Source organism: Vigna radiata, chromosome 7 (assembly GCF_000741045.1).
Source record: "Vigna radiata var. radiata cultivar VC1973A chromosome 7, Vradiata_ver6, whole genome shotgun sequence".
NCBI lineage: Eukaryota > Viridiplantae > Streptophyta > Magnoliopsida > Fabales > Fabaceae > Vigna > Vigna radiata.
The window spans coordinates 43,270,218-43,282,557 of NC_028357.1; the positions used below are offsets into that span (position 1 = coordinate 43,270,218).

The window sequence follows — 12,340 nt, forward strand, 5'->3', positions numbered from 1 at the left end:
TAATAAAATTGTAAAATCTTTAATTTAATCACTTGAATCCTATACCATTGATTTTCTATTTTGTAATTCATTTTATTAAGTTTCGTTCAAATTTTTATTGTACTTGTTTTTGTTAAATAGATAATTTATTTCTTCTGTAGCTCTTTTGACAAAGAAGTATTTAAATTAACAAAATTTTAAGCATATGTACTTTAACATTAATTAACCCTCTTAGAAAGATACAGTCAGTTTAGAGGTGTGGTTGGGACTCACGAGGAAGTTGGATAGTACAATACAACCACTGTACAGGTACATTACTGACATTTCTATTATATTAAAGTTAAGTAAAACCACAACATGCCCTACTGACTCAGTACTCATCTGGTTTTGCTTTTTATACAATTGGGTTTCAATAATAACAAATATGATAAGACTAAATAAAGTAGGCAAAAATTAACTCAAATAACAGATAATACACATAAATTGAACTTTTATATGGGGAGAAGGCTCCACTTGAAAGATGAAAGAAACTTTTGTTCGGAGAGAACTAAGATTGGCTAGGGCTTATATGGCAGAAAAAGAAAACACTGTACCATCTACTACACTTTTACTTCCTCTTCTTAGCAGGTGGCTGTGGAACCTCTTCCTCTTCTTCATCTTCATCTTCATCTTCATCTCCATCCTCTTCCTCGTCCTCGTCTTCATCTTCATCTTCTTCATTATCTTCATCACCATCTTCGCCATCTTCGCCATCTTTCCCACCTGCACCATTGGCCTCGGGATCATCCTCCGGCTCAGCCTCTTCCTCACTTTCACCTGAGAAGTCTTCATCTCCTTCCTCATCATCCTGATCATTTGCGTCGTCATCATCTTCTTCTTCTTCGTCTTCATCTGACTCGCTGGCATCCTTGTTCACAAGGTAAGAATGCCTTCCCTTGTAGAGATCAGCAAAAGGAAACCTGAGAAGAATCGGCATACATCAGAACTGCAAATGTTTCCAGACAAAGCATTGTTATATTTTTCAAGGTGTTGCTTAAACTTGTTCTCACCTTCCATCTATTGGGGTCAATTCTGGGGTGATGTCAGTCAGCAGAGATCCGGCGGTCTGGGAAACAGACATAATCATTTATACCCACTTCTATATGAAAGCGTGAACTACACTAATGTGTCCCATAAAAATTAACCAAAAGGTAGAACACAAACCAAACTCATGACATACACAAATCATAACCCGTGGCCTAATTACTGTATGGACTTATATTGTTACAATAAGAAGCTTCACCAGTAGCTTCCCAAGCAAGCAGTCATGATGCGAACAGAACTCCGGAGATCACAGTTCCCTACTGAACACCAATAATGGTCGCACAAAACAGAAAATAAAATATCCATGTCTATTTTCACGAACAGAATGCAGAATATAAATTTAGCACAATTCAAGGAGAAGAAATTTCAAAACAAGAAACCAATGCAGGCACCACTCACATGAAACCCCACATTAGCAAACTGTCCTACTGTTAAAGCATTGTCAATATTTTGCTATGGTTAATTTCTTGAAGGAAATATCTAGTCAATGTGATGGTTCTATGAAAATGAGGTTCTAAGGTTTCGTTGACCATGTTACACAGACAAAAAGACACAAACACAGCACTTAAAGCCAATCAAGCAAAAGAATGACCAATGCAGAAGAAATCAGGTTTAACGTAAAAAAGAATCTTAATCAAATTACAATAATTCGATTGCTTTTAATTTGATCTGAACAAATAAATAAAAAAAGATGATATTTTAAGCACTCTATTAACAAAAAACAGCATTGGTTTACACGAACGACAAACAAACTATCATTCTTTCGCACCTGACTATTTTTTTTTTTTTGGTTCGGAGCACAAATAAAAAGACCAACTTCTGTAATCGAACACAACCAGCAGTCTAGCAGCATCAAAGAACAACAATTATGAATAGGGTTCGTCTGCAACCAAATCCACCCCCAATCCGCACAAAAAAAGAAGCAGAGTATTTTACACGCTTTCCCCCCACACCAATGAAAAAAAGAATTATCAGCTCCCGTTGACTTTGACTACGACACAGAACCGTAAGATTTCAGGAAAAAAATCCCTAAATTCCTCCCAAGATAAGAAGTAAAAAAGCGAAATAGGCGTTAAAATTCATGCGAGTAGAAAAAGTTTTGATGAAGGGAAAAGAAATTTGAAAGAGCGTGTGAATTATTGAAAGTCTGGAAACACCAACTGTTCACGCCGTTAACGATAATTCCACAATATGGATTGGGGACTGTAGAGTTAAAATTAAAAGGAGAGGGTATGAAGGGAATACCAGAATGAGAAGGCAAAGGAGAGATTTGGCGGCGACAAGAATTGTGTCCACCGCCATGGCCTCCACAGCAGAGGCGGTGCGCATGGTCTTCTCCACCGTAATGAGAGAAGATAACTCCTCCATAGTTGTAAGCTAAAATATTCAGAAATAAAAAGGAATGAAAACGCAAAAAGAGAAGAGAGGAGAAATCTGAAAGAGAGTGAAGAAGAGAATGGAAGAGAGAGATTCGAAGTGGGGAAAGAAGGGTTCGGTCCGGTTAGGATAAACCCTTTGTCGGTCCAGTTAGGGTTTTTGACAACAGCAAATTACTTATTTCACCCAATGTTAATGAATACTTTGGCCAGGGTTTTATTATACGTATTTAATATAATATATTTGTTAAAATTCCAAACTGAAATGAATATTAATAAATATATAAAAAATATAAGGGCAGTGGTCGAAAATATCATATATATGGATGGATGGTTAATTACATAAAAGAACCGTAGAGAAACTAATTATAGATCGTAGTGAAAGTGTTGTTAAAAGTATTTATAGATATAAAGATACTAAAAATATATTGTGATGAATTAATTAAGATATAAAGAAAAAGAAAATGGTATAGTTTGGTTCGATGGAGTGACAAACAGAAAGACACCAAGTGGCGTGGCCTGCAATAATGATATCTATGAATAGACTCCTCTCTCTCATCAAATCTCAATTGCTATTGTCTCTTTGATTCCTTTGTATCGTTCAGAGAGGGTCAACAGGGACGGCCATGACCCAAACCCTCTCTTTCTCTCTCCTTCGTTCTTTATCTCCTTCGCAGAAAAACCCTAGAAATTAACCAACCAACCAATCCTCTTTTCTCCATTCCCCGATTTTCTTTTCTTAATTTTCGTTCAATCGCCAACCCTTCCCTCCAAGTCAACGCGGGAACCTCTAAATCAGGTTTCGAAAAGCTCGATCTATGTCATCCGAGATCGAGGTCGTCGAGGAGGTGCAGTCGCGCGATGAGCAATCGCTGACGTCGGGAGGCGCCGATAGCGTGCCGGAGGAGAGCCTCCGGAACGACGTGTACACGGCGGCGGCGTACGGGGATTTGGAGAAGCTGCAGAGATTGGTGGAGCAAGAGGGTTGCCCCGTGACCGAGCCTGATGGGTTGGGTTACTACGCGCTGCAGTGGGCTGCACTCAACAATCGCACTGCCGCTGCTCAGTACATCATTGAGGTTCTTTGATCGGTTTGTTGAATTGCGTTTGCTTACTATTGCTTCTTGAGCTTGTCCCTTGGTTTTGCCCTTTGTCTGCTCTTGCCTCCCTTGTTTTGACATTTACTTAATTAGTGTTTTTTTACTGCAACAAAAGAAAATAAAATGTAGGATTTAGTTTCTCGTTGTTGTTGTTTAAGGAGGGGTGTAGATGTAGGAAAGAAGATAATTTGATGATGAGGATGAGTGTCATGCTCTTGGTTTGAATTTATTAAAGTGGCCTAGCATAGCTCGGTTTGGCTTGTTGATCATGTTTATGTTATGAAATGGCTTGGCTTGTTTGTGGTGGAATTGAATGTATGCATTGAAATTTGGCTTGTTTTCTCTGTTGATGTGGCGCACGAAATTGAGTTGAGTGGTTGGTTTGTGGTTGGCAGCATGGGGGAGATGTAAATGCAACGGATCATACTGGCCAGACAGCCCTACATTGGAGTGCAGTTCGGGGTGCTATCCAGGCTGCGGAGCTTTTACTTCAGGAGGGTGCTCGAGTGAGTGCTGCCGACATGAATGGTTATCAGGTTAGATTGATCTGAATGTTTTAATCCATATTACAGTGATTGCTGGTGGGTTAAAGCAGTTAAAGTATTTTTTTAGCTCTTATACCTGGTTTTCTGCATCTGGTTACATCTGGGAAATTGGTAGTTTAGGGTTCTTGTTTTACTTGAAGCACATGTGTGCAGCTGGTGTTTGCTAATTATGATGTACTTCGACTCAGACAACCCATGTTGCTGCACAATATGGTCAGACATCTTTCCTTTACCACGTTGTTTCAAAATGGAATGCTGATCCTGATGTCCCTGATAATGATGGAAGAAGCCCCTTGCATTGGTAATAAAAGATCTGCCGTTCAACCTTTCTTTCTATTGAAATGGATGTTTTCGCATTTCTATTTTTCCTCATTTCTCTGTAGTCAGGCGGCCAACCCGATAACTGATGCTCTGACAAATTATTTGTTGAGTATGTGTCCTTTGACACTATTATTACTGATTTATGATGCCTTCTTTTCTTCAAGCAAACTGCAAATGTTGTGGTTTGGTTATTTTCAAAGTAGATCATAAACCTAAAAGTGTATTTGGCATATTTGACTCAGAATACTATGTAGGGAACATTAGCCCAAGTTGAAAACCCTTTCTAGCCTAGAGGGTCTTAATTAATTGTCTAATACGTGAATGGTTGTTATGAACATCGTGAAATTTCTCTCGGCACATTTTCCATGTAATATTACCCAGCATGAAGGATTATTTTTGAATTAAAAGACCAGGAGACATGTGGAATACTTCATTTCAATTACATATGTAGCCATGTTCTTTATATTTATATTTGGAATTCTCTCAATAATACATTTGTCATATCTTCATCCAATTTGACTCATTTCTTTTGTATCTCCGGATAGAAAGTTGCGCCATGTTTTCCTCTGAAGTTTATTTTACAGTTTTACTGAATTAGTTTCCTATCTTCTATTTACTGGGTTGCATATTTGTATTTTCCCTTCTAAATAAATTTTGAATGGTTCTGNTTCNGTGAAATTTTTATATAATTCTTCAGTATTTGCATATTTTTATTTTCCCTTCTAAATAAATTTTGAATGGTTCTGATTCAGTGAAATTTTTATATAATTCTTCAGTATTTTTGTGCTATACTTTATGCTTCCTTTCTCACTTGAATTTTAGGGCTGCTTACAAAGGGTTTGCCGATTGTATACGTCTCTTGTTATTTCTTGATGCACATAGGGGACGTCAAGATAAAGAGGGTATGTTTCAATGCACTATCCTGAATTCCTTTATTTCTCCTCAAACTAATCCTTCATTAAATGATGAATTCATCTTTTTATTTTTAAAGCGTAATTATATTTTTTATATTTTTATATTATAAGGTTGCACTCCTCTTCATTGGGCTGCTATTAGGGGGAACTTGGAGGCCTGTACTGTGTTAGTGCAGGCTGGGAAGAAGGAAGATCTGATGGTGGCTGATAATACAGGCCTTACACCAGCACAACTTGCTTCTGATAAGAATCACAGACAAGTTGCTTTTTTCCTTGTAGGTGTTTCATAATCAACACAGTTTGATTTGATCACTAGTTTGCTTTCCATCTCTTTACTATATTCCCATCTGTTGTAATTTGAGAATTGGACTGGTTGTGGCTTATTTTCCTGAAACACATCTGTGTTTATTGAATTTATAGGATGGGCGCTTGAGTGGACTGTGTATGTTCATATATTAACCCATTATGGATATCGTGTAGGGAAATGCCCGAAGGCTGCTTGACAAACGTTGTGATGGGAACAGCCGCCTTGGAAGAATTTCCAAATTAGGACTTGCGCCCATCCTTTGGTGCATAATTTTTGTGCTCTTGGTTACTTATATTCATTCGGTCATCTTGGGTATCTATCTTGGCTTCCACATATGGAATCAATTTTGTCTGCATATGAGCACTTGCATGCATAATTATTCCTTTATTTTGATGGATGTCTCACTATCATTTGTATCTTACTTTTTCCTGTAGCGACAAAAATGCCAAAGCTTACAGCTGCAGCTGGTCTTCTTGCATGGTTTGGAGTTTTGCTTGCAACTGTTGGTTTGGTTATGTTTTACAAGTGTAGCAGGTAAGTGATGTGCTCTTAAATTTTACAACTTCACGAGAATACCCTCTGTGATTAAATACAAGAAAAGTATCTTTCTTCAAGAGACTTCTAGGATTTTCTTACTGCTGTTATATAAAATCTCTATTTAATTGGATGAAGATTATTGGTGGTTTGATCGTGCAACTCATTCTTTAGCAATAAATAAATTTTTGCAATGTGTTGTTCAATTGCTCCGATGGTTCCAATCCTCTTTTCTACGAAAATTGTTTAGAGGAAAAGTAAAGGGAAATTTAAGTGAAAAACCATTAGAGTTGAGTGGGATGTATGACAAGAGGAGTGTTTCAGGTGTTGTGATATTTGGTTCAAGTTCAATTATAAGACCCTCAATGTCGTATAATATTGGGTGGGTGGTAACAGGACAACAGCAGAAAAAAAAAAATCATCGCGGTAGAGATCATAATGTTGCATTGAGTGAGTGACATACTTGATAATATATGATTGGAAATGAATAAAATGTTGCCTTGGGGTGGTTTTGATATATGCGGTGTAGACTAGTAGCTCCCTATTAAGGAAAATAGAGCACGGGTTGGTTGTAGGGTAGTCCTGATGCTAGAACAGAATGAGATCAAGAATTATATGTCAATAGTTTGTCTATACACCGTAGACTTGATTTACATAATAACATTTTGGCATTGTTTGAACCATGTTGCAGACCCTGGCTTCTGAGAAAAGGCTAGGGTTCTTTTACCAGAATCCAGATTAATAAAGACTATTATGTGTGTTATTTTATGGTACAATCAAGTCTAGTCTAAGAATCTCTTTCCTTGCTACCCTAGGATAGCTAGGTAATACAGTCATCGGTTCTCACAAGTATGACTGTAACCTGTATGTTTACCATAATTCCATTCAGTGATGCCAACTTCTGGGTGTATATCCTGAGTAGCTTCTCTTTGAACGCAAATTTAGTTTTGCTCAATCCTATAAAATCAACTAGTAAGATAAGATTTATTTCCACTTATATATATATATATATATATATATATGTGTGTGTGTGTGTGTGTGTGTGTGTTAACCATGAGATTAGATATTGTGGGTGGTGTTAGACTTTCTATACCATCTTGGAAAGTGAGGTCTGTCCTTGCTTATATATTTTAATTTGACTATAACTTTAATAAGTGTGGGATCTTTAATATACACCCTCACTTAAGAATTGGACATCTCAAGCATGGGACTAGATCTTTGTAAGTGGTCTGGTAGTGGTGCTTTAGTGAGGGCAAAATTAGTCCGATAAACCTTTCTAGGTTATGATCTAATACCATCTTAGTTAGTGGATTTAGGTCCAACACAGTTTTATAGAATTGACTTCTAAAATGAGGTTTGCACTCACTTATACATTATAGTTTGACTATATTTTGGTCAGTGTGGCATCTCCAACACACTCATGTTGAGGATTGAACATCTCGACCATGAGACTAAGATATATGTGGGTGGTTCAATAGTGGTTAGGTAGCATGTCAAAAGGTAGGCCTAACAAGCCTTACTAGGATACATTGTAATACCATCTTAGAAAGTATTTAGGCGTAACTTAAGCATATAAAGTTGGTTTGTAAGTTGAGGTGTTGTCTCCCCTTTTATATTGCAATTTAGGCATACATCTAGTCGATGTGCTATTCATTGTTAAAATGTTTGATAAATATATGATTAGTGTCCGGAGGAGCTTCTGAAAACTCTTTTCTAAACCTTTTTGTTTGACCTCTCAAGATAACAAATCAATGACATTCAATCTAGGGTGGTATTGGTTAATGTATGGTGATCAATACATGATAAAAGTACAACCCAGAAGTAGACATGCTCTATATCATATTTCATTTTCATTTGCTGTTTCAGTGAATATCCAGTTTCAAATTGTTTCTAGATGCCTGCTGCATTCTATATTTAAGCTCTCTTTAAGTTGTTTTATTTTTATTTTTATTTTTTTGTTTTCTTAATCTCGCATCCCCTCTCTTGCAGTAAGGATCCTGGTTATATCAGAATGAACATGCGTGACACTCAGGATACAAAAGATGATGTGAGTTTTTTTTTTTCTTTTGTCACCTAATATCTACTTCAATTTTTTCAACCTCTCCGAGATTTAAATACTGTATAGCATGTGGCATTGTCTTAAAAAGATTGAATGATGTTGTAGGAGCCTCTTTTGAAGATTGAGATAAATAATCCTGCTTTACTTGCTGGAAACTGGTCCCAGCTTTGTGCAACATGCAAGGTTCTCTTTGCCTTCTTTTGATTGTCTTACTCTGAAGCCTATAAATGTCTTGCAAACACAGATTACAAATGCCCATACTTCTTTGCTTTGAACGGTTTCTAACAATTTCATGTTGGTTTTTCTTTAGATTGTGAGGCCTCTTCGAGCAAAACACTGTTCTACCTGTGATCGTTGTGTGGAACAATTTGATCATCATTGTCCCTGGGTGTCTAATTGCATTGGCAAGGTACTTCTGGCTGTATTTTTGTTTTACATGCTTTGCAATTTGCTAATTGAACATTTTAAAATTTTCAATGTATCATTTACATTAACGGAAAAATGAAGGGGTATTATTAATCTGGGACAATTTGTTATATTCTGTCATCTACCTTATGGATGGAGCATAACACCTATGCTTTGTTTGGATTCAAATGGGGGTGGAAAGAGTGAGAAAGAAGGGCAAAGAGAGGACAAAATTAGATGGTTTGTTGGATTGAGTGAAAGTGAATAGATTTGAGTACAAAGTTTGTAATAGATGTGACTAAAAAATATTTGTTATGCATTGAATTACTTATATGCCCTTGGTGGTATTTTATTGATGATGAGTATGCACATGTCTTCGGCATTTAACTAATAATTTAGTATAACATACACAAGAAATACCAATGTCAAAAATCTCATGCATGGTAATGAATTACTTGTACCATAATCTATTATGGCTTTATGCATAATCGATAACATAATGGATTACGCATAAAGCCATAATAGATTATATTCCACGTTATTACTGTCCTCACGTTTTAAAATTTTCATCAGATTAACTTTTATCAATTTAAAATAAAGTTTAAAATATTTTTGTCCCATCAGTACACTGTACCAGTAATATATGGAGGGCAAGATGGTTATTGTACTCCATAGGCTCAACTTTCTGCTCATGGCAGGGGGGCAAAAATCAGCACCCACCCTGCCTTCCAATCCCCACCATTTCAAATAAGTGAATTCAAACACAAAGAATCTGTTTTCTAATACATAAGTAAATACTGAAATGCAAACCGAGCCCTGGTGAACCTCGAGCATGTGGCACGCCATTTATTAGTAAATGCACCTTTCGATACCAAAGAGGACCTTATTTGGTGATCTAACATTGCATGTGGAGATTTTTTATAGTGCAAACAGTTAATCTTCTAGTGATTGTTTAGCTTAAATCTTGCGATATTGCTTCAAATAAAATGTATATACTTTATTTGAGTTTGTCATAAAAATCAAAGTATGCCATTTATATTCTGTAAATAATAAGTGTTGGATAGGTTAGAGTATTTATACTGTCTAACTTTGTTGCTAGAGTATGATGATTACTAATCCTACCCACTGAGTTTCTTTTTGGTCTTCTGATTGTCATTATTTTTCATTGACCTGATTTTGTTACAATTTATTTCTTCAGAAGAACAAGTGGGATTTCTTTGCTTTTCTTATTCTTGAAGTTTCAGCTATGTTGGTTACTGGTGGAGTTTGTCTTACAAGTATGTGTCTGCCCTGACACTGTTATGTTGTTTATTCTGCTGCTCTCTAAACTGCTGATGAAAACTAAATCTGTGTGGGCAGGAGTGTTAACTGATCCACTTGCACCTCATTCATTTGGGGCTTGGATTCAGCATGTTGGTAAGAATCACACTGGTGCAATATCATTTCTAATAGCCGATTTTTTCCTCTTCTTCGGTGTGTTTGCTTTGACTGTTGTGCAGGCTAGTCAGGTATGTCTTATTTACTTTTATTTTTTTGTGTACAGTTCTCTCTTGATCCTATGCACGTCTTTATTCATATGTTTTCATTCGTGATATAGATATCTCGCAATATTACAACAAATGAGATGGCAAATGCAATGCGATATAGTTACCTCAGAGGTCCAGGCGGTAGATTTAGAAACCCATATGATCATGGGATCAAGAAAAACTGTTCTGATTTTTTGATCAATGGTTACAATGAAGATGTGGAGTGCATTGAAGAAATAGGTCAGTCAGAGGAAGGTACAGGAATGATGAACATTGCAAGAAACTCAAACTTGACAAATGGAGACTCGCATACCCGTGGTGAATATGCTAGGGGCCATGGAAATGGACAGTATGTCATTAATGTGAATTCCAACAGTACAAATTCCAAAACACATAATGGTCATGTTCATTCTTCACATTGTAGCCATAATAACCACGGCAAAACCAGGAACGACAATGCTCCCTTGGGCTTAGGTCTTGGACTTGGACGGAACAGCAGATCTGCTACACCCTCGTCGTGATATTCATTTCTTGGTGAAATTAACCTGTAATGTATTATAGGCACGTGTCTGGGTTGGTTGGTTGGTTGATTTACTTTAATTCAATCTATTTGTGGCTCTTGTCTACCACACCCCATGTGCAATTTTGTGATATTACGTTTAGTCATTCTCTTCATTTTTTTTTTCTTTTCTACTGTATCTAATTTAAAAGCTGATAAATATCGCCTTGAAAGATATATATGAATGAAATTTTAATGTATTTGCTCCAGGCATTTACCACTCAAATTGATATTGTTATGAGAAAAATTGATATTGCTCCAGGCATTTACCAGGCATTTATTAATAAGTTGATCACATAAGATTTAATTTTGAGTCAATTTTATATAAAATTTACAACTATTAAACATTTAATATATTTTAAATCTGGTTTATATATAAGTTTTTGTAAATTATTTAATTATTGAACTAAAATTATGTTTATATTGTTAGTAATTTGATCTGAATGTTTAAATGAGGCAAAATGAATATTTTATTAGATAAGTTAAAAGTTTATAAATATGATATTTAACTATTTCGAACTTAATCTCTAAGAATCATTTGATTTTCTTAAACCAAGTTTTTAATACTATCTCTCTTTAAGATTTCAAATTAATTGTTCACAATTTTGACTGCTAATTTGTCTTAAGGATGTCACTAGAGAGGAAAAGGTGATCCATCAAATATATTTTTATTTAGATAAGGTTTTTACCTTATTTATTTATTTTTTTTGGATTGGTTGTTAGTTGGATTTGTTTGCATGTTTATGTATAAGTATTTGTGTTTAAGCATCTTCAACATAGAAGTAGAAGTGTCTTTTATGTTTATGTTCAAGTATTTTTTTGTGTAGTTTATTCAAATATACATGTTATGTGGAAGAAAATATTGAATCATATATTTAAAGAATTTAATGCTTTAATTAAGGAAATAGCAAAGTATGCATAGTTTGTTACAAATATGTGATGCATGGATAAATTTATGTCTGAAATAAAAATTCTTTATTTTCATTGATGATTTAAGTTAAGCGTTCGAAAAGTAGAACAGATGTTAAGCTTACCTTGAACTATGTAGTTGAGATTTCAGGTACTAAAATAAGTGGAGTGTTGAATATCTAATGAAGAATCTCTAACGAAGAATGCTTAATAAATATTCTAAAAGCATCAGTAGATATTTTTTCTTCAATATCTTAATATGAGGATCTACACGTGATTTATAGTTACGTGTGTATGCATGTGACGAAACGAGAGATAAATGGTATACAGTTATAAATTTCGTGTTAAAATAACTAAATTTAAAATTCATAATTATTTTTGATAATTCATCTTCACGTTTGTGGTGCATGTAACTATTTAATTTAAATATACTATATATGTGCATATCCTTATTTGAAAAGGATTAGAAGCTTAAGTTAAATCAATTAGTATTACATTATAACAACATTATTGTATTTTTTGCATTAATTTAAATAATTTAATTTATTAAACTCAACGTTATATGTAATTGCCTCACAAATTTATCTTTAAAAAGATGATAGATTCCAAAAAATAAAATAAAAAACATCAATTTTACTATCTTATAAATGTAAATTATAAGTACTCTCATGCAAGCTTAGGTTAACTATTTACATTACTTGAAATGACTTATTAAGAAATTAA

General features: G+C 35.1%; 2 protein-coding genes across 3 annotated transcripts; one reads left to right on the forward strand and one right to left on the reverse strand.

Moving 5' to 3' along the window:
• Window positions 1–289: 289 nt before the first annotated feature.
• On the reverse strand, window positions 290–2,620 carry LOC106768511 (glutamic acid-rich protein). The gene is made up of 3 exons (XM_014653697.2): window positions 2,308–2,620; window positions 1,029–1,084; window positions 290–938 (listed from the first exon to the last, which is right to left on the reverse strand). Exons 1-3 carry the CDS (start codon window positions 2,428–2,430, stop codon window positions 587–589), a joined length of 531 nt encoding a protein of 176 aa, XP_014509183.1. The 5' UTR covers window positions 2,431–2,620; the 3' UTR covers window positions 290–586.
• Window positions 2,621–2,921: 301 nt separating this feature from the next.
• On the forward strand, window positions 2,922–10,908 carry LOC106768686 (probable protein S-acyltransferase 23). 2 transcript variants are annotated; one of them, XM_014653953.2, is made up of 13 exons: window positions 2,922–3,517; window positions 3,934–4,074; window positions 4,272–4,384; window positions 5,227–5,306; window positions 5,430–5,593; window positions 5,799–5,937; window positions 6,060–6,159; window positions 8,149–8,206; window positions 8,324–8,401; window positions 8,529–8,627; window positions 9,822–9,900; window positions 9,983–10,131; window positions 10,221–10,908. In XM_014653953.2, the coding sequence occupies exons 1-13, from the start codon at window positions 3,257–3,259 to the stop codon at window positions 10,668–10,670; spliced, it is 1,911 nt and encodes a 636-aa protein (XP_014509439.1). In that variant the 5' UTR covers window positions 2,922–3,256; the 3' UTR covers window positions 10,671–10,908. The 2 variants fall into 2 exon arrangements, with proteins under 2 accessions (XP_014509439.1, XP_014509440.1); XM_014653954.2 differs by having other exon boundaries at window positions 3,391–3,529.
• Window positions 10,909–12,340: the final 1,432 nt, after the last annotated feature.

Excerpts from the sequence above, each read along its gene's own strand:
- LOC106768511 (XM_014653697.2), bottom strand. The coding sequence starts at position 2,430 with ATGGAGGAGTTATCTTCTCTCATTACGGTGGAGAAGACCATGCGCACC. Across the intron at positions 1,085-2,307 it reads TCCTTTGCCTTCTCATTCTG|ACCGCCGGATCTCTGCTGAC; the intron begins GTATTCCCTTCA and ends TCTGTTTCCCAG. Across the intron at positions 939-1,028 it reads TTGACCCCAATAGATGGAAG|GTTTCCTTTTGCTGATCTCT; the intron begins GTGAGAACAAGT and ends GATTCTTCTCAG.
- LOC106768686 (XM_014653953.2), top strand. The coding sequence starts at position 3,257 with ATGTCATCCGAGATCGAGGTCGTCGAGGAGGTGCAGTCGCGCGATGAG. Across the intron at positions 4,075-4,271 it reads CCGACATGAATGGTTATCAG|ACAACCCATGTTGCTGCACA; the intron begins GTTAGATTGATC and ends ACTTCGACTCAG. Across the intron at positions 8,402-8,528 it reads AGCTTTGTGCAACATGCAAG|ATTGTGAGGCCTCTTCGAGC; the intron begins GTTCTCTTTGCC and ends GTTTTTCTTTAG.